Raw genomic sequence first — 20,730 nt, 5'->3', positions numbered from 1 at the left:
CAAGGGATTCTCTGAAGCGGTCTTGTCAAAAAGACACAACGGCCTTGTTCGATCTTTAATGTTAAAAGAAGAACAGAGCAGTCAGCTGGAAAGAGAGGGAGGCCTGGGAAGTGAGGGGAAGAAACACATTAGCTCTGACTGAGCTTGACCTTGTAGTCCAAGGCAACAGCTGAAAGATCCACGAATGCCTACACACAAGTGGAACCTGTCTGCTTCATATCAAGGCCCAGATGTACATTCTCACACAGCCCCCACTTTTGAGTCCTACACTGGCACCAGACACAATCACCACCATGTTAAAGGATACATACAATGTACGGCAACTAATGATCATTTTTTGTTTTTATTTTTCCTGGCTAAGAGTTTATTCTCAAAAACTGCAGACTTCGTGCTGCAAAGAATGCTGACGCTTAAACACTCCGGCCAGCACACCGAGACTACAGCTACACTGGAATACTCCATACAAAGGGAAAAATCACAAGGTGTTCGAAGTAACAAGACAAAAGTTTAAGAGCTCACCTGTAGGCATCTCCTACAATTTCTACCTCACTGTCGGTGGAAGTGACATTGATCTCCTCACTAGCTGGAACCGGAGGTGCAGGAGTAGCTTCGATCACCACCACATCTTCATCCAGTGCACCTGTTACACAAAAAAAAACAAAAACAAACTTACAATAAGAAGACAATATTGACTATTGTGTTGTTCTCAACTATGTATTCAAGTGTTTTATGGTGCTGCAAGTTACACATCATGTCAATACAAATTTTTTTTCCCAATAACAATTATCCATTTGATAGTGTTCTGAAGAAGGTGTGTGGCTCGAGCTGTACAAGTCCATCAATAATGGCAAGTCTGATGTAAAGTCTGTCAATAACGGCCAGAAAATCTAATACTAAATATACGTTTAGGCTTTCTGTACGTCAAGAATAGTACAAAATAATTTCCCCAAAATTTGGTCTTGGTTTTGATTAACTGACACACAGCAGTGAGTTGCCTTTGCAGGACATTGTTCAAGCGAGTGAAAATGCTTAGTCATCTACATGATAGACTGATGGTGTTTCTATTAAAGTGTGTCCACTAAATTAATATATTGCAAGCAAATATAATGATTTTTTTTGCCTTGAATCATATTTAGTAATGAGCAATGTAATATTTTTGAATGATTCTATGATTACTGTCCAAAAATATGTGCTCAGTGATCAGATTAGTAAGTCACCATGTAGAAACGAAACAAAAAGGAAGCAAATTGCAACATAAAGCAGAAGGCAAAGCAAATCTTGGGCAAAGCTGCTCTTTAAAAAAAATGAATGCTTTCTGTCTGATTACATGCAGCTAAAATATAGGAACAATAAATATTTCTGTTTTAATATATATCTTTGTTTGCTGTTAGGACAACCATATTTGAAAAGAAGCACCATATTTGTGTGACAGTTTTTATTTTAAGACCACACAACTGAGAGAACCCTCACGATTTTCTCAAATACCAAGAGAACGCCACACAAACACCACCGGGTACGTGATCGTCGTCTGCCCTCCTTTCCTCACCCTTTCTTTTGCACACAATTTAATTTGCTTTACACTTGGTTGTGCCTGGTTTAAGCTCCGCCATTAAGTCAGCGTGTGTTCGGTCCCAGAGTGCAAATGTAGGTCATGCTTAAGCTGCAGTCCAGTGTTTGCAGATGCTTGCGTTTTTTTGTTGTGCTATCCCTGGCTTCTGATTGGCTGCCTGTCCTGCCTTTTTTCTCCCATGAGAATTTTCAGGGGGTTTTCAAGTTACATGCTGCGTTTGTGGGACGCAACACTGCAAGCTCTTTTAAGTCAATTAGGTTTTAATATACATGAGTGAGTGAGTGAGTGAGTGAGTGACTGAGTGAGTGAGTGAGTGAGTGTGAGTGAGTGATTTGTCTTGAAAGTAAGGCTGGGTAATATGAATATATAATACTGTGGAAAAGTACATTACGATAAACATCACTGAGAATATGACCGTAGTGTTCACAGTAAAAACTCACTGGCTAAACATTAAACTTTATCTCATTAATCAATGGTTTCATATTTTTCTAATGTTACTTGGTTACTCTTTCTAAAATCATCCAATATTTAAAAAAAAAATTATAAACCTTTAGCTTTTCATATGAAATTTGTGGAAACACATTTATCTGATCTCAAAATTATGTAAGGATTCACCATTTTAAAAGTAATCAATTAAGTGGCTTTAAGGTGGCTTTAGAAATAACAAACCTAAAAATCTAAGTCCTTTTGATTTGCCTTGTGATTTTGTTTTAAAGTGCACCCATTATGGTTTTTCAGATATTACCTTTCATGTAGCGTGTTATAGAGCTGAATGTGAACGTAAAAAGTCTGCAAAGTTTCAAAAATCACAGTGCACCACAAACGGAGTTATTGACACCCAAAATAAAGAACTGAAACTGAACAGCTGAATCGAGTCGGCAGTAATTCCAGACTTACTTCCTGTACTAACCTACGTAGGTTTGTAACAAAAGAAAAACGCCTCTCCTCTTCATTGGCTGCTTGCGAACTTTGACCCGCCCTCAAACACTACATCTGAGGTTGCGTCCTGGAAGAGTTTGGTTCGTGTCTAGAAGACGTTTTCTACGCTGCAAAAGTAAAACCTCTTTACATGGACTCCCAAAGGATGAGGATGTAAAGCGTCAGTGGTTAGAATTCATATTAAAACGATACCACAGCAGTTCAATGCGGGATTTGAGAAACGATTATTCATTAAAGACAGGGCTGTACCCACTTTATTTGGACCATCTTGCAAATCTGTATCACAACCTGTAAGTATGAGTCATTATTTATGTATATATTTCTACAAAGTGTTCCAAATGCGTAGTTTCGTGTTGTATACGTGTACAGCCGGTGCACAGCTGTTAGCCTCTGCTAACCGGCTAACTCATGTTATTGTCAAACTACAAACCTATAAACTATAAACCTACCACTGAGAAACGTCCTGTTCTTGTCGTGCTTGCAAAGGTGGTTCGGGTTTATCTTCCGATGCATCATCGGAAGATAAACCCGATGATGAACCCTTAGTTCAAATTGGTAAGGTAAAACTGACGACATTATTACTGAGCTGAAATTTAGATACGGTAGTGGGCGTTTCCTTTTCCGACACCCGCTGTACGCAGTAGACCAATCACAACAGACTGGGACATCTGACCAATCAGAGCAGAGTAGGCTCACTGAAAGGAGGAGTTTAGAGTGAACGGATTCTTGAACGAGTCGTTTGTGACACTGGGGGGGAAAAGGTGATGCTGCAATTTAAATTATGACAAACTTAAAGTGTGTTATGACCTTGGATGCATGTAAACCTATTGTATGAGACCTTAAACAAAATTATATTTTTATTTTATTTATATAGAATAATAATAGGTGCACTTTAAAAAGTGACCTTTTTTGCCTTGCACGGTTTACGTTAGACACAAAGACAGTAGGTGCATCCTAGATCACACACTTGTGCACTATTTTACGCCATTTTGTAGTATCAATAGTGTGATTAGTATGTTCGCACTGAAAAACGTGCACGTTAAGTTCCCGGATGATGAACTCATTCATGTCTTTAATTTATTTATTCATTTTCATATGGTTCATTTACATATGATTCATTTTCATGAGATTCATTTTCATGTGACTCATTTATGTATGATTCATTTACATGTGATTCATTTACTAATTTGCTTCACTTTAAATCCAGTTTTAGACTGTGACATTACATGTGTTTGACTTAATTTACCCTCGACCAGTAAACAGCATATACTATCGGTTAGTACAATACAGAAAGTATGCCATTTGAGACGATACTACCCTTTTAAAATTCATACACTAGACGGCAGAGTGTATAGTGTATAGCATAAGTGTATAGTTTAAGTGCAGTGTATAGTATATAGTTTAAGTGTATAATGGATAGTTTAAGTGTATAGTTTAAGCATATAGTGTATAGTTTAAGTGTAAAGTGTATAGCATAATTGTATAGTGTATAGTTTAAGTGTAGTGTATAGTGTATAGTAAAAGTGCATAAATGTCATTTGGGACATAACTAGTAACACTGCAAATTGTTCACTCTGTGGCAGAATGAGAATAAATGTAAATCAATTCAGTAGATTAAATTTTAGATTCAAGTTTTGAAGAAACTGGACTGCTCCACCACAAGTAATGGTATATTTTTGCCACAACAACCAACCTGTCTTGAAAGCATTTAAACAGAAAAACAAATTAAGCAAAGTCAAAGAAATCACTGCTTTAAAAGGAACCTCGACTATGAAGACTTGTAGGCCTTAACACGCAATAATTGCCCTCTCCTACTAAAATACGTCGTTAGAAACCCATCAAATATGTTCAATACTTTAAAATATGTATTAAATATTAAGGATTTTTAATCTACGGAAGCCACCATTTCAATGCTTCTGATGTACATTTTGAGTAACAACTTCTATATTAGCCTCCTCGCTTATGTTACGCTCGGGTTCAAATTGAAAAGGCTAAAGACATGTTCATATCGCTGTAGGGTCACTGGAGAATCAAGACCATTGCAACCATTTCACGTCACTACCCAGAATGCATTGCGACACAAACAGCAATGGCGGCGTATGAGTGCAAGGATTTATTATTTTTTTAAACTGACATCTAGAGTGTTTTTGCATAGCGGATTTATATAACAGATATCAGCGTTAATCTAATAAGCTATGCAAGTCTTTATAGTCGGGGTTCCCTTTAAGAGACCACCTGGCTTTTGAATGTGCTTTACCAAATTTATGAGTGTACTGAGGTAGAAGTGTGTGACTCTAGCGAGTACCAGCATCCTCCTGGGTGTGTTGTTAGGGAAGTGAACCCTACTGAGTGCTGCTGCTTAGCACCTTCGCCTCTCCTCGGTAAGAGAAGCAAACACCACGCTGCTATGATGTCTGCATCACGCTGCTTTGACAGAAAATACATTGCCAGCACATTTGGTGCTATTTGCACAGCTGATGGAGTTCTTCTCCTGGCAGATCCGCATCTGCTAAAAATAATAGTTCACACTTTTTAGATGTAGAAAACTGATACTGTACTTTTGTTTCTCTCCTTCTAGGAGGTAGAAGCAGAAGCAGTGTGAACGTGAGTGGCATTATTATGCACACTCGTTAGCTACCTTATTTACATAAAGAAGATTTAAAACAGATATCCAGTGTTTCCCACAGGATTTTGTGAGACTGTGATGGGTGGACCTCTGACCCTCTAGGAGGCATGCTTATGGGTGGGACGCCGCAGTCTAGGCAATTAACGCGGAAGCACTGGATATTTCCTAGCCATCACTCCAGAGCCAAAAGATCCCTGTACGTCGGGTTTCCGAGTCGAAGTGTAAAGTGTTCAGCGATTTCATGCACAGCGACATTAACAAACTGACGAGCTCGATCTCTCTTAGAACTCTCTGCCGTCGTTGTGATTATTGTTATGAGCTGCATCTCAAATCAAAAACTCTGACATTAAATTCAAAAGTACTAATCTAGAAAATCCAGAAGATTGGTACACATACATTTCAATAGGTTTGAAGGCGACATGAGAGTTTTTTTTTTTTAAATTCAAACACTAACTGGAACAGGAAAATCGATTTGTGTTGGTACTCAATAATAGGCTAGAATAGTACACAAGTATGTGCCTTGAGATATGCCAGTACATTTAGCAGATGTGGCTGGACAACACAATATGTCCATTTGTACTGCTTCACTACAATAATGCAACATGTCAAAATAGTGGGAAATAATAAATAAAATAGCACGTCATTTAAACGTGGCTTGTCTGAAAGTGACTCCCATGGGGTCATAACCTGTAATTTGGGAACCCCTGCTGTATTTAATCATTTTGCATTCATCTAATCCAATATGCCTGTGTGTTACAGCTTCTACAGCGGACATGCTACTTCAGTAGTAATAATAGTCTTGCATCTCATGTGGTAAATGAACTACCATTAGCCTTGTGCTTACATAAATCCAACAGCCATGAACCAGAAAACTAAGGAGGACAAAAACCAGACTAGCCCAACACAATGAGGGCCTGGGTCTTTCTTTACAGTGATGCCAAGATGAACAGGTTTGATCCTTTGTATTTTTAATATTTCAGCTTGGAGGATGGGAAGTGAGATCAGCATCAGCCCTCTAGGATCAGGGTGTGGGGTAAAAAGGGAAAAGCCCCAGAGCTCAGAGGAGCTGCTCTGGTGTGCTGCAGTCTTCTCCACCCACCTACTTCCCATAGAGTAGAAATTAACACTGACCAAATGCAACAGAGTGAGTGAGTAAGACAGGGAGCAAGAGAGACTCAACTTTCCCCTAATCCTCCTGCTCTTCCTGAACATTTCCAACTTATGTTTCAAGCCCTAAACCATATCAGCCATAAAAGGGCATAAAATTAACTATACAAACTCTAACACTCCTTTCCAGCACCACAGCTGGTGGTACAGGCATTTCTGCTTCGACACATCTCTGTGTTTTGTCGTCTCAAAGCAGCAGGTACGTGTCTGCATGATGTCACAGCACACACAATTAACATCTAGAAACAGGAAGGACATCAGTGTCATAGCAGGCTGTGCCTGGGCAATGTGAAAACAAAATTATTGCAATAAATGTTTCAGAAGAACAGCATGTCCTTACACATAGGTTACATGAAAGAGGAACTGGATAAAGGCTTACCAGCCCTGCTAATTTTTTGACGTTGGTTGCTTGTGATTTGGTTGCTAGTAGAAAATGCTGAAAAACTGTGCTGCATTATCGGTTAATGCTCCAGCTACTGTATGAAAAAAAGTTGTCCGTTTCATCTTCGATGGAAAGAAAGAACCTAGATGTGGTTACAGCGCTGATGTGTCTAATACTTGCTTATCAGATAACGCTGTGTGAGTCAGACGTGAGAGACGGCATGGGCACTCTGATGTGTGTAAATTCACTGAATAGTTACAGTTGGCAGAAGAGCTCCTCAAAGTTCTCTTCATGCTTTCATTCTACACCCACACATCCACACACACACACCTAATTAAACCCGGTGCATCATTTACAGATTGTTTGCTCAGAGGTAGACAAATCAGTAGCCAGGATGCACGTATGTGCTTGAAAGTTGTGCAGAAAGTTGATTCTGCGTATGTGCTATTCGTTTTTATTCCTAGTTGAACAGACAAAGAAGAGAACAGCACAGCTCATAGCTGAGGCCTTGTTTACACTAGTGCGTTTTTGTTTTAAACCACATAACTGTCGCTACGGTTACGCCTGTCGTCTACGCTACTCCGGCGTTTTCCACCCTCGAAAACGGAGACTTTTGGAAATGCTGAAGACCCCGTTTTAGTTTGAAAAATCCGGGCACTTTTGAAAATGAAGACGTGGCTCCGCCCACACTCACCCCCTGATTGGCTCTTCTGGATCATCGCATATCCTTCCCCGATTCGTCAAACCCCTACCATACGACCATTACACTACCTTGATCATATACACAACACCACGGAGACTGATCCACAAGCTTTGCTGGCTTTGTCGTCATTCTTAGCAGCCATTGTGCAGTTAAATTCTGTATTTTATAAAACTGCAGCTGCTACATGCACAAGAGGCGAGCTATGATTAGAGAAATCGGCAACAAATCTCATTTCAAGAGGAGCAAATCCTACGTGGAACACCGGTTTTGAGTTAGACCGGGAAGAACCAGTGCCTGGTATGTCACCGTATTTGTTTTTACAAGTCTCCCAGTCTACATTTTCGACCCCCATGGCTGCCTTGTAGTCATTTGTTACTTTAAGTAACAACTGCACTTCATCATTTGTCCACACGAAGACATCCTTGCTTTTCCTCACCATCATGCTCACTGCTGTGCCTGCCGGTGACTAGCAATCAACTTCCTGTTTACACTTCTATGCACATGCCCAGTCTGCATGAATGGTCATGTGACATGCGTATTCGGTCGTGTAGTGTGGACGGAGATCGTTTCTGAAACACAGCGGGAAAACGCCAGTGTGAACTAGCTTCGTTTTGATTTTAAATGCGTACACAGGGCCTGAAACGTTCATAACAACAACATGGGGACATGATGTAGAAAGGCGTTAAACTTCATCAGGAGAGTATAAGGACTACTGCAATATCCCCAGATACAGCAGTATACTTGTTCGCTTCTCTTAGTCTGTATTAATGCACTTAACTAGCTGGCCATAAGTTATTAGTTACCACTTTTAACCTAGTTAGTTGGGTTTCTGTGCAACCAAAATACGGGACTGGGCAGCACACTTGCTAATGCATGCATCATTTTCTCCACCCCTGATGCTGTACCATTTTGTTTGTATTTCTCAACAGGCAGTTATGCATATCATAAATCATGTAGAATAGTACACAAGTATGGGATGTGAGTTGAGCATCAAAAATGCAAAGAATTCATTAACTATATCAAATTTTCAATAAACTAAAGGCATCGGTAACATTTCTGTAGTGAACACCGCCTGAGATGATCTCAGTAGTTCATGTCCTTAGAGAATACAGACGTGGTCAGGTTTAGTGTTTCTGCCACACAAGTTGTATAAGTGTTCTGGGCTCCAATCTCGGTGAAGGCTGTTTACTGTATCTCACAGGCTCTCATTAGGAGACGTCTGAAAACTGTAAAGAATCTCAACACCCAAGTTCTTGGTTGGCAGCAGCTTGGTCTTTCATAAAGACAGGAACAGATATGCAGAAAGGTGTTAACTGTTAAAGCCTGTTACATTCTGGAGGCCTACATCAGAGCAGGTTCATAATGTCATCTAGACACCAGACTTTCCACACGTCTTTTCAGGTCTTAAAGGGCGTGTGCTGTGCCTGTGTAAGGGTGCGCTGGGTGCAAACCACAGCACCACAAAGTCATGGTTAAGTAAGATCTCACAGTACTATAGTCAAATAACAGCAGGGAGACTTATGGGAGAATAGATGCTATTGCTTAACATGCGCAAATGTACTCGTTCGCACACGCGTGAGGATTATGAAGACTTCACTCATGCAGTTTTTTTCCATTCCATTTTGCCATGACCTTCTTTGAAAGTAGAAGCAATCACGCAACCCATAATCATAAGCACAGAATTGAACTCTGGCTTCTGAGGTTTGTAAAGAGATGCATAAAACAGGACAAAATGTAAAACAACTTTCAGAAGAAATATAAAAGGTCAGGAAAAATTGTAAAGACTCTTCAGCACCTCTTGTTATGTTATAACGGGCAGATCAAGGAGAGCGCGCCGGGTACGCGCCGATATTTTTATAATTTCACATTACAGTGTCAGAGAGCGCACTTCATCAAGCACGTCGTGCTTTTCAAACTCACACTTCGCTATTCAAATGCTACTCACACTTATTTGCATATTCATAGGAAAAACAGTCCATTTATAGAAGTTCAAAATTAAAGGCTCAATATGTAAACACTAAACTTATGTACAAGGGGAAACATATTGACAACCTTATTGTCCAAGGAACAGAATAACAGCTCATCAACGTATCAATCATCATTATTGCAACAACTGCTAACACCTTTACTAAAATCACTAAATCGCTTTGCAGGTGTTCTGCGATCATCCTATTAGTGTGCTGTGAACATCGCGAGATGTTTTGTGGGTGTACCATCCAAAAAAGAAGAACACTGCAGGCTTATCTATAATCAGGTCACATCAAGAGTCCACTGATGGAACTTAAGCATACTGCAAGTCATATGGAGATAACTGCAACAGCTCTCTTGCAGCCATACACACGATGGTGTCAAATTTACCAATAGACCGTTACAAAACAGAAGGCAGTGTGGTCTCTATGAAGCCTTTCAAATAGGACAGGCTTTTTCAGACTGCTTAAAAACACAGTCTATCTAGGCCACCTCTTTCTAAAGGGAAAGCAGGGGTAGAGACAATATTCTGGAGAGACCACAGTAACAACATTGTAAGTGTTGAATACTGCGATGTATTCTATAAAGGATTAATTGGCGCATGCCTAGTAGATGTCACCGGAACAAAAAGCAGAGAGAGAAAGTCTGTGTGTGTGTGTGTGTGTGTGTGTGTGTGAGAGCGTGAGGGAAAGAGAGAGAGAGAGCAAGAGATAGCAAGCACATGATGTGGGTGTCTCAAAGTTGAACTTTATACAGAGTATACAGTAAAACAGGAGGTCTGTGTGAAAAAGGAATACATGGGGACAAACAATCATCCATGCAAACTCTCTCTCTGTGTGTGTGTGTGTGTGTGTCCATTACACTGCACTGTCCACAGAACAGAAACTTCTGGCCTTTTTGACAGCAGTCCCAAACCCGAAATGCTGCGGAGAGGATAAAACTGCACCAGTAGGAATGCTGAAAAAGAAGGCAGTGGCATTTGGGCCCTAATCCTGGTCTGCCACCCTTTAAAATGGAGTCAGAGCTCCTTCGGTTAACTAATGACCTTCAACAGAACACTGCTACATGAACGCTTTTTACACTTAAATCATTTAATGATTATTATAAAAATATTTACTTAAATCCAACGCCCATCAGGATTTTAAAAATGTTTTTAAATGGCCCTGTTGGTTCTCAGTCGGTTTGCCGAAATACACAGAATGAGGTTGTTTATATTATTATGGGCTCTGAGGCCTCGCAGTCCAAACGTGAACCAGCTGTCAGACTCGCTCAAATATTTACTCAATCAATAGCACGCATCCATAATCTGTTATACTGATATATACTGTGATTATACAACATACGTAATATTGTTACCATGAACATCTAAAAATACAGACACCGACATGTGCAGTCTATACGTGCAGACATATAAGCATACAAGTAAGAACCGTATTGATTATTGTGTCAACTGTATCGAACAACAAACATCACTCCGAGAGCAGATTTCTGTGCTGCAAAGGATCTTTGTGGATTCAAATCTAGCCAATAAGAACAGGTACACAGTTTCCCTGAACACATCGATCATCATAAACTGTGATGAAGGTCAGGCATTTGAAACATCATAACGTAATGTACCGAATTTAAAGTTACACTATAGGGCATTTATCCAATGCACATTAAAAACAAGAAGCAGCCCAACACGGCAGCCTCAGAACTTCAGGAGTTTCGGTTCAGTTTCTTACGATACACGAACAACCACAGTGACCACAGTGAGAGATTGCAAATGACAAACTTGTTCAAGGAAAAATCCACCTCAACAACTTGCATGTTAATTTTATCGATATCTTTATATAGATTAAACTGACGCATTTAAAGTAAGGGGAGACGAGCAGTGATGTATTCGTCTGAAAATCTGATCTTTACTATTATCATTCCTTTCCAAAAGTAAAACCAGTTTGGCGGATCTTTCATGCTGTCTTGATATAAATAAAGTCATAAATAATTTGAAGGTCAAAATTCCAACGCTTAATAAGGAAGGCGTGGGGCAAAATTACACATGAACTGAGGCCAAACCTTTCTATATGACAGCTGGTTCAGAAAGTCCCTGGCCTTCATTTGCCTCCTCCGCTTGTGCTAGTAATGAGTACGGCAAACAGCTGGATGAGGAAACACTATGGTGTGTGAGTGTGTCAAGCTGACTACTTCTGAACCACAGCCTGTTCTAACAGCTGCGACGCGTTACCATCAGATCTGCGTTTATGGCACATAAAGAAGTGCTTGAGCGGCTGATAATGTTTTCACAAAGGACAAGGGATGTATATCCGGGCTTGAATCAGACACCATGACAGGCACTTCCCTCTCTTTTAAGAGATACTCCGCAGTTACTCTGTTGCGCAGGTCACAGACGGGTATTGACACATTTCCCTGCGCTGACGAAAAACCGTAGAACCGGTTTACTTCAAACTCCTTTATAACAGAAGTCTAAGGGCAGCTGCTGAACTCACAATGAAGAGTAATGTGCAATGCATATCTCTGTAGGTGTTCATAGATTCTACAGTCAGAGATATTTATAAATAAAACTCTAAGCCAGTAAAACTCATCCTTTCACAGATGGCAAGAAAGAACATGGGCTTATGAATTATTAATGTAGTGTGGTGGGTCTGAAGGCACATTAATGCCACAAAGTCTCCAGGGAAAGTAACCTGAAGTACTTTTTACTGTAATGCTTTGGTGTTGGAAAGTTGGATATACAGTCCCCTCCGAAAGTATCGGAACAGCAAAAAGCAATCCTTTTCTTTTTGCAATATGTTGAATACATCTTTCTCATTTGTAAGCCGCTTTGGATAAAAGTGTCTGCTAAGTGAATAAATGTAAATGTACATTTGGTTTTGACATCAAAAGATGAATGTGAGACGACAGAACCGAATTTCAGCTTACATTTCCTGATATTTATATCTAAATGTGTTATATAACTTAGAACATATCGGAATATGTGACTGACAGGGCTCTTACTGCACAGGAGTGTCCTGTTAAATCGATTGTTTAAACAATTAATAGCTCTGAATGTCTACTTTTTTTTTATTTGATCCCTGGGATTCGCTGTGAAGACTGCATTTCTTGTTAAAAAGGATAAACCAACATGAAGACCAGAGAGCTGTCTATGGGAAAAAAGCAAGCGATTTTGAAGTTTAGAATAGAGGGACAGTCGGTCTGAGTCACTGCACAACAATTGGCAAATCTCAAACCTAAATGTCTTCACTGTATAGCAAAAACAAAAGAATTGGTCTTGACGTTCCAATACTTTCAGTGAATACAAAAAGAACAGCTTTGGTATGGTATTAACTCATGTCTGCATCATCATAAGACCTTTATTCATAAAGCTTTACTCGATGTTCACAACGGCATTGACACTACGCAATACAGCAGCCAGAAGTAATTTATTATTAACAAAAGCTGGTGGTTTCCAGTGAGAGTAGGCCCAGCAACGGTTTGTGACAAAGTGAGTGAGTGGCACGAGATGCAACAGTCAAGTTTTTACTTTATACAAATGAACAGTAATTTAACTTCGACCAGTAGGGGTGAGGCACGATCCCACACACATTCAGTCCCACCCGCTGAACCCGAGTCGGTCGGCGATGCTCTCTGTGCTGCTACAGAACTCGTGTTTGATTTACCTAAAATAGAACAGTGTCTGTGTTTTCACCCGTCTATTCCAGTCCATTTAAGCTTGACGTCAGAGAATATGAAGAGCAAAACATAACTTCAGGCTCATCCTGAAACTAATAGGAATTGTTGCGCTGCACGGATACATTTTATACACAAGTGTTTTTCGGCAGAATTTTTTTTTTGTGGAATGACATTTGACTACTGGTCAAATGGGCGGTTTTATTCGGTGTGTGTTCGCTAGCTAGCTTGTGTAGATATTACATTAACCTAGAGCTACTAGTGAAACCATGGCAACTGGCAGTTACCTAAAGGTCAGAACACCTAGTAACAACCAGTATAGTGATCAGCATGTCATAAGGTGAAAATCATCCCTCTAAAACAATACAAAATTACAGGTTTTACTTAAATAAACAGGCATTTCTGTAGCAGTTTACCTGAGGCCACAGTGGTGCTGTTCATCTGACTACCAGCGCTGCTGCTCACTCCCACATACAGCTCATCATCCCCCTCAGTGGAAGAGGATGAGGAAGAGTCAGAGGTCAGCTCCTCACTAGAGCTGCTGCTGCTATGCAAGAGTTCATACTTCCTGCGCGCGATCACCTCCCTCTTCTTCCTCTGCAGCAGCAGACGCTCCTTCTGCTTTGGAGTGCGCTGAGCTCCACCTCCATTCCCACCCTTTGCAAATCGCTTCCTATTAAGCTGCCGCCGTGAGCTGAGACACGGTCGTTTCACATGACTGACTTCTGGGTTTTCAAGTCGCGCCCATTTGTGTGACCTGCTGGGACGGGTTCGATTCAGGAGGGTACGCGTCGGCCCTGTTCCTCCTCCTGCACTGGCTGATGAGGCTTTAATGTGCTGCTGTTGCCGACCGTCTTCCTCCGAGCTCAAAGTCTCCGAATCGCCAAAGCGCAGGCTGGATGAGGGCGAGGAGGCGCAGTCACTAAATGAGGATTCGGCGTTCCGCTCGTCCTCACTGCGTGCCTCCAGACGGTGTGGAGGAATCGCTGCTTCGCTCAGTCTCCCTTCCTTTAGAGAGCAGTCCGAGGGTCCGGGCTGCTGGCTTTTTCGCTTCTTTCGGGTCCTTTCAGAGTCTCTGCGCCCCCCAGCATCTCTTAGGGCACGATGTCTTGTCTCGCCACACAGCGCTGTGAAATCTCCTCCAGCCTTACCGATCACATCCACCTCTGAGGGGAAACTTTTAGCCGTCTCCATGGGCTCGGGATTAACCAGAGGCCCTTTCAGCGGGTCCTGTTTGCGGCGTGTGTCGGTCTGGACCTCGCTCTTCATTGCGAGCGGCTGGAAACGATACGAACACAGCAGTTCCTATGTGTCCATCAGCAGGCCAGTGATCCCGCAACTGTGTGAAGGGGAAAAAAAAAGAAGCAAAAGGTGAGGCATGTGTCAAGAAAGAACTAGAGAAAAAAAATTGACAACATCCTGTAAGGGGAAATGGGACAGTAAACTGAAACATGGTGTGAGAAATTACAGACTGCCTCTAAACAGATTCCACTCCAAGGTTTCCAGGTTGAAAAGCTGAAAAAGGCTGAATTATCAAAAGGGACAATTTACCTGAGTCTCAGCAATGCGTGTATAATACCACCTAAAGTGACATTCACTCAGCTATAGCATGGGAGCGGCAGTGGGACATCAAGAACCATCCCTGAACAAAGGGTTACGTGACCGTAATTATTATTCAAAAAGACATGTGTCTAGACAATCCTATCACCTCACCATTTGGGGGTCACACCTGTAACAACATCAGTACTGTGAGAACGGAAAGTGGTCACATCAAATGCTATCCTTAATTTACATTACATGAAACTTCGTTCACATTACGTACAGAGAACCTGGTTTGAAATACAGAATAAAATGTCTGTGCCGATACTGTTCGGGGTTCACTTTGACTCCGATGAACCCGAAGTGCTTTATGTCTACGACATCCTCGTCATTTCTTACAATGGGCAGAATCTGACTGTGCTAACCTTACTACACCCGAGTCAGTTAGCATGTTTTCTCCTGTATTTAGAGAACAGTTCGAATCAGTTTCGACTGTAAATAAGCTCTTGGCATAGCTCAGACCTTTGTGAAAGAACAGGAATTAAAGTAAGGTCGTCCCAGGCCTTATTATACATGCCAAGAAAACAAACAAGCCCACACCTATCTGCTGGCTAATGCCTTCTGTCCATTATTAATGTAATAAATCAAGGGGAATATACAAGATAATGGAGCCAGGGACATTAAAAGCTTCTGTACCGGCTTTCTTTTAATCTGACAATACGCGGACACAGAAAAAGTGCCTCTCACAAAGCCATTTTATAAGGACTGCGCAATATTATTGCACGAGACACAAAAGCTGCTCAACCCTCATAAAGCTCCTCATAGATTTAAGGCATCTATTTACATTTTTAACTAGACAGAAAGTCAATTCTAGGATTGTAGGTTATAAATAAAACAGGGTATTTACAGACATTAAAAGCTATTGTTAACCAAAATGTCATTCCTGTCATCATAGCTAAGAAATTAATTCCACAACGCCACTTCCTATTCTTTTATCACTGATTTTCAATCGCGTAAGAATAATCTCATCAGCATAAATGCGATCCCTCCTCTATTCAATATCCATCTAAACCCCATCACCCTTCCCAGAGCAAAAAAACCCCCTGAGCAAAATAAACAAGCAAACTCTCTCACAGAGTCGAAGTAGCACAACATTTCCAATGCAGGGCTGCGTTTGCATAAATTATGAAAGCAGCCAGCTGTTTAAAAAGAGGCCCACAGTCCGTCTGTTCATTGCAGTGGTAGCAGTGTTTACCCGATTAGACAATATCCTTCCATAAGAAAAGTAAAAGGTGAAACCTGTTTCAAACTGCCTTGGGCTATAACACTAACCTTGATGTGAGCTTTAAGTCCAGACGAAACTGACCAAATACAATGTAGGTTACATCATGAAAAGTTAACTAGCGCCATACGTTAACGTATCATCACTGTTGTCATGAATGACATCATCGTTAAATAAATCAACTACGGACATCGGCACAGTAAGATCGTCGATATGAAACGGGTATGCTCTGATAACTGGTTAGACAATGTAGGGCTGCACGATTATGGCCAAAATGATAATCACGATTATTATGACCAATATTGAGATCATGATTATTGATTGATTTTAGGGACAACATATTTTTACTGCACTTTCACATTTAAATAAACAGACCCCTGCTTTCACCTCCATGTTGTGCTACATTCCTGCTCATGTACAAATCTTTGCAGCAAATTAGACTGGTCCTTAAAGTGCATCATCTCGTAGAAGCAAAATATCAATAAAATTGTACCCAATACATAGGATAAGTAAAAATAAAAATGTCAGCAACCAAATGAAAATACGCAATCAAATATAACAATATGCAACCAAATGAAAACGATTCAGGCGTATGCAGAAAAGACAATAACAGTGTTTAGAGGAGGAGAGACGCAGACAAATCACCCAACAGAGCGGTGCAGGGACGATGTCATTTTGTACCGAAACCTGGAAGTTAGCATAACACTGGTTCCCTCGACAAAAACCCAATAAGATTATCGCAAAAAAATAAACTGTGATCAACAAAAGTTTACAACACTAACACGTTTTGTTCATCAAGATCATTTTCACAAATAAACAACTTTTATGAAGTTTGAAGCCTAAATACAATCGCCAGAAATAAACAGCTAACTGTAACACTATAAACAAACTACACCACGGTCACTCGACTTCAACACCACCAAGCTTCAGAGAACTTTCCCAAACTTGATTTAAAACATTTTCCATAATATGGATTTACTCCGTGGATGGATCTTCATCCACGTTTTTTTTTTGTGGGGGGGGATTTTGCACAGATGATGAACCAGACGATCTGCAAAGACTTTTCCTGTTCGGCGTGATGACGTTTAATGTCCCCGACAACCTCTGTAGTGCCACTTAGCAACATGTTATCAATTGCCTTTTTCAATACAAATAAAAGCTGTAAAAACGCACGAGTGGGGTATAACTGGAGTATTTTATATCGGAGAATAAAACGTGAAAATATTTTGAGCTTGTGTTCAGCACAGACCTTATTTCAGGGTTTTAACCAAAATCCCATTCAAAAAACCAATTGACTTTGAGACGATGGAACAGGAAGCGCTAAAATGCTAACTCGTTTCCGGGTTTTGGCATTACAAAATGATGTCATCCCCATGCCGCTCTATGGTGATTGGCTGTAAGTTTAGGAAGCGCTTGATTTGATCTGCAGGGGTTTTCTATAAGTGGAGGACGAACTTTAAACGTCAATATCGCAGTCGATCATGTCCATGTAATCGTGGGCAGTCAAAATCGTAATCGAGACCGATATTCGATTAAATGTGCGGCACTAGTGGCCATGCTCAAAAAAACAGACAGGAATTAATATAGGATTTATGAAGTTTAATAAATGGTTTAAAATTCCTCTTTTATATCCTTTTTTTTTTAATCTGAGAAAATTAGACAGCTAGTAAAAGTACACATCTTAACAAATAAACCTCAATCATGCCAACGCCACCCGTCACAGGGTTTGTGTGTTTGAGGAACGGACTCCCTGGTGCTCACATAGGCAGAACTTTCTGCTGACACAATTATTCAGAAATTCCCCTTAAATTTTATATTATATATATATATATATATATATAAATAAATAAAACGCATACACACACTGTTCAAGTGCAAAATTAAAAGTTCCTCTTACTCGGTGAGATAATAGTTTACTCAAGTTCAAAATTTCCTCTTCCTTGAGCAACTTAAAGCTGCTGATACCGAGACATACTGGCACATAGTCACTGTACAATCAGTTGAACAGACAAATGCAAAACAGTCGACTCTTAAACGTTTCTTCCTAAACACAAGTGATTCAGATCAGCCTAATCGAGACATTGAGGAACATCTCAGGATCACAGAGACATATGATCCTGGTCCAGCTGCAAAGATGCAGAAAAGCTGTACATGTGAGAATATGGGCTGCAAGGTAATACTTGGATAATATTTCATTGAAAGGAACGTTTTCTTGTTCTTGGCTGTTTGTTGCATCCATAAGCTTGTTGATGTTTTTATTTAAATGAAAAATGTTACTTCAATGTTAATTGTGCTTGAAAGTTTCACTATTGTATAGGCCAAAATTTCAGTGTTTTCTCACAGCAGTAATAATTAACACTTGACCGGAATTACCACTCATTTTTCCGGTAAACTGCATCGTTCCCAGACACTGTGACCTGCACCAAAAAATTCCTTGCGCAAACTCTGTTCAAAACATTTCCAGGCAGCATTTTGGCCAGTGCTGGTGTGGAAAACCCACTCATTTTCCAAAGGTCCTTATTTTAGACCAATAAAAAAAGGGGCATGCCAAGTATCCTCCTGGGCGAAGTCTGCCTGATAACTTCATTCACCGTGGAAAGACATGGACTTCCAATAACGGTGTACATTGCAAATCAACTCCAATTCTGGCCATATTGGAAATATTAATAGAATCCAGTGCTAAAAATTATTTGCAACTCCAAGAACCGCTCATCTTCCTGCACGAAACAACCTCTCAGAAACATGATCGAGTTCAGATTAACAACGGTCAGCAAGAAAAAAAATTTAAATCCACAACATGCGAGTAGCTTATTCGTATGTGTTACCTGAAGCGAAGCTCGTCAGAACTAAATGAGTAAGAGCTCATCATAAGCTTCTGATCCTTTGATGCTTGAGCCAGCACAAGAAAAATCCCTTGAAACTGCTCACATTTGTGTAGCTAATAATAACCATGCAATTTTTCCTCCCCTTTCCTACAATACATCAACAAAAACCATCCTCCTCACCTACCGCAGAGCAGGTACGACACTTAAATAAATGTCAAGCCTGGACTACAGCATGGGTTAATGCGGGGTGTGTGATGATAAAAGATGCCACTGGTGAGATGTGCAGTGCCGCCCCAGGCTCCTCTGGGGTTCAAATCCCGAGCCTGCGCTGTGCCGCTGAGCCGAAGGACCCAGCACTTTCTGTGCCTGCGGGGCCAGAAACAGCAGCAACGCCCCCCTGGCACCAAGGTGGATACAGATTTCAGAACGTAGAGGATTGCAAGCGACTGTTTTAATTCCCTCTCTGGAGGATCCCTGTGTAGATCCTATAGATGTCGAGTTACCTCGGTGTCAGCAAAACACCTTACACAGGCGACATTCTGCTGCATGCTGTCTGACGACCAGGGCAAACCTAGATCGAAACGTTTCTAATACGAAAGAATAGCGGGCATTCATTCGGCACTTTAGACTGCAAGCGTTACTGCTAAAGATGTATGCTGACCATTCATTCCTACTGGAAATTAAACTCCACTGCTCATTTACTTTCAGAGGAATCAAGTCCAAAACTGTTCATTAACACCAGCCGTGTATGGTCGTTTGGTCTGTTAATTAATATAAATCACAGATATTAACAATACATGTGCACAATATCAGTTGGTAAAACTCAATGTGCAATAAGAAAACAATGTAAGGAGGTTTAGTGTTATATCCTGGTGAAAAACAGCGCACTAGACTACACAGTGAGCCAGAGGAGTAGTGTACAGTGCACTATTTAGTGCATGAGTCGGCGGAGTGAGACGGAGCAACGCTAACGCGTGATGTGTTTGACAGAAGTCTACATGAGACACAACACTGAGCTTTTACGTGGAATAAGATAGAAATACTATCCAGGAGCTTTCCGAAAGAGTCTTGTTTACGCCTCAGGGTCACGTAGTACTAATAATAAAACATACAAACACAGACAGGATATCGGGCTGTTAATAAAAGGTGTTATTTAGACACGGATATAGTTAACGTTAAGTCGGAGAGCCTGCTTCACGCGCCTTAAGCGCTTAACGACCAGGAAAATAACACCGTTTTCACACGCTGAGGTTTTCACTCAAGGAATTTAATGAAGCGGAAGTCGATAATAAATATTAGCCCGATCTTATATGAAATGAAGTGTTTAAAGATGACGTGTGTGTCCGAGAGGGAATGAAACATTGGAGCCTGAATGAAGTCTCAGTGGCGGATTTATATTCACGCACACAGGGCCGCGAGCTCGGCGGCTCCAGGAGCCAAACAATAGCAGTGCGTTAGCTACTCAGTCCTCATACTGTGTATATACAGAGAGAGAGAGAGAGAGAGAGAGAGAGAGAGAGAGAGAACTGGCCCGTGTTCACTTTACCTCTTTTCACTTTTAATGACGCGGTGCTCCTCTCCAGCTCGTTCCCAGGTCATGCGGACAGGCCACTCCGTCGAGAAATCACCGTAAAATTGATTGAAAAGGCGCCTATAAGCGGCAGGCGCAGGGGGAGGGGGTGTCGGGGGCTGTGAAACTGACAAGTCACAAAACCCCCAAAAGAGGCCTGCGGTTAGCAAACTAGCTAAGCTAACCGTTAGCTCGCCCGCTTATGTCGACAATCCAGCTTCACAATCGTGAGCAAATACAAACTCGCGTGACGGTTTAAAATAACGTCGACCTAAACCAAGACAAACCTGCGGCGATCATGTTTTATCTGTTTGTCAAATATAACGTCGAGTTCCTCGCCGTTTGCCGTCGGCGCCGAGCTGAAGTCCCCATTCCTGCCTCTCCGCGGCGTCCATTACACCAGCGCCTTGTGGAGGCCAAACTCTCGCGACTCGCTGCTCGCGCGCTCTCTCGCAGGACCAGTATGCAAATTAGCTTATTCTGTAGGGGCGGG

The 20,730-nt window shown here is 41.1% G+C and overlaps 1 protein-coding gene across 3 annotated transcripts in view; it reads right to left on the bottom strand.

Annotated features, from left to right (window-relative positions):
* Positions 1-20,676, bottom strand: part of rnf111 (ring finger protein 111) — a 47,537-nt gene extending 26,861 nt beyond the window's left edge. For all 3 annotated transcript variants that reach the window (XM_053616777.1, XM_053616778.1, XM_053616779.1), the window contains exons 1-3: positions 20,214-20,676; positions 13,438-14,360; positions 520-640 (exon numbers count right to left, since the gene is read on the bottom strand). In XM_053616777.1, the coding sequence (XP_053472752.1) occupies positions 520-640; positions 13,438-14,290 (974 nt within the window). In that variant the 5' untranslated portion in view covers positions 14,291-14,360; positions 20,214-20,676. The remainder of the gene's footprint in view (positions 1-519; positions 641-13,437; positions 14,361-20,213) is intronic.
* Between the last annotated feature and the right edge of the window lie 54 nt (positions 20,677-20,730).

The sequence above is a fragment of the Ictalurus furcatus genome, chromosome 27 (genome assembly GCF_023375685.1).
Source record: "Ictalurus furcatus strain D&B chromosome 27, Billie_1.0, whole genome shotgun sequence".
NCBI classification, from domain to species: domain Eukaryota; kingdom Metazoa; phylum Chordata; class Actinopteri; order Siluriformes; family Ictaluridae; genus Ictalurus; species Ictalurus furcatus.
This window is presented reverse-complemented; position numbering and strand designations above follow the sequence as displayed.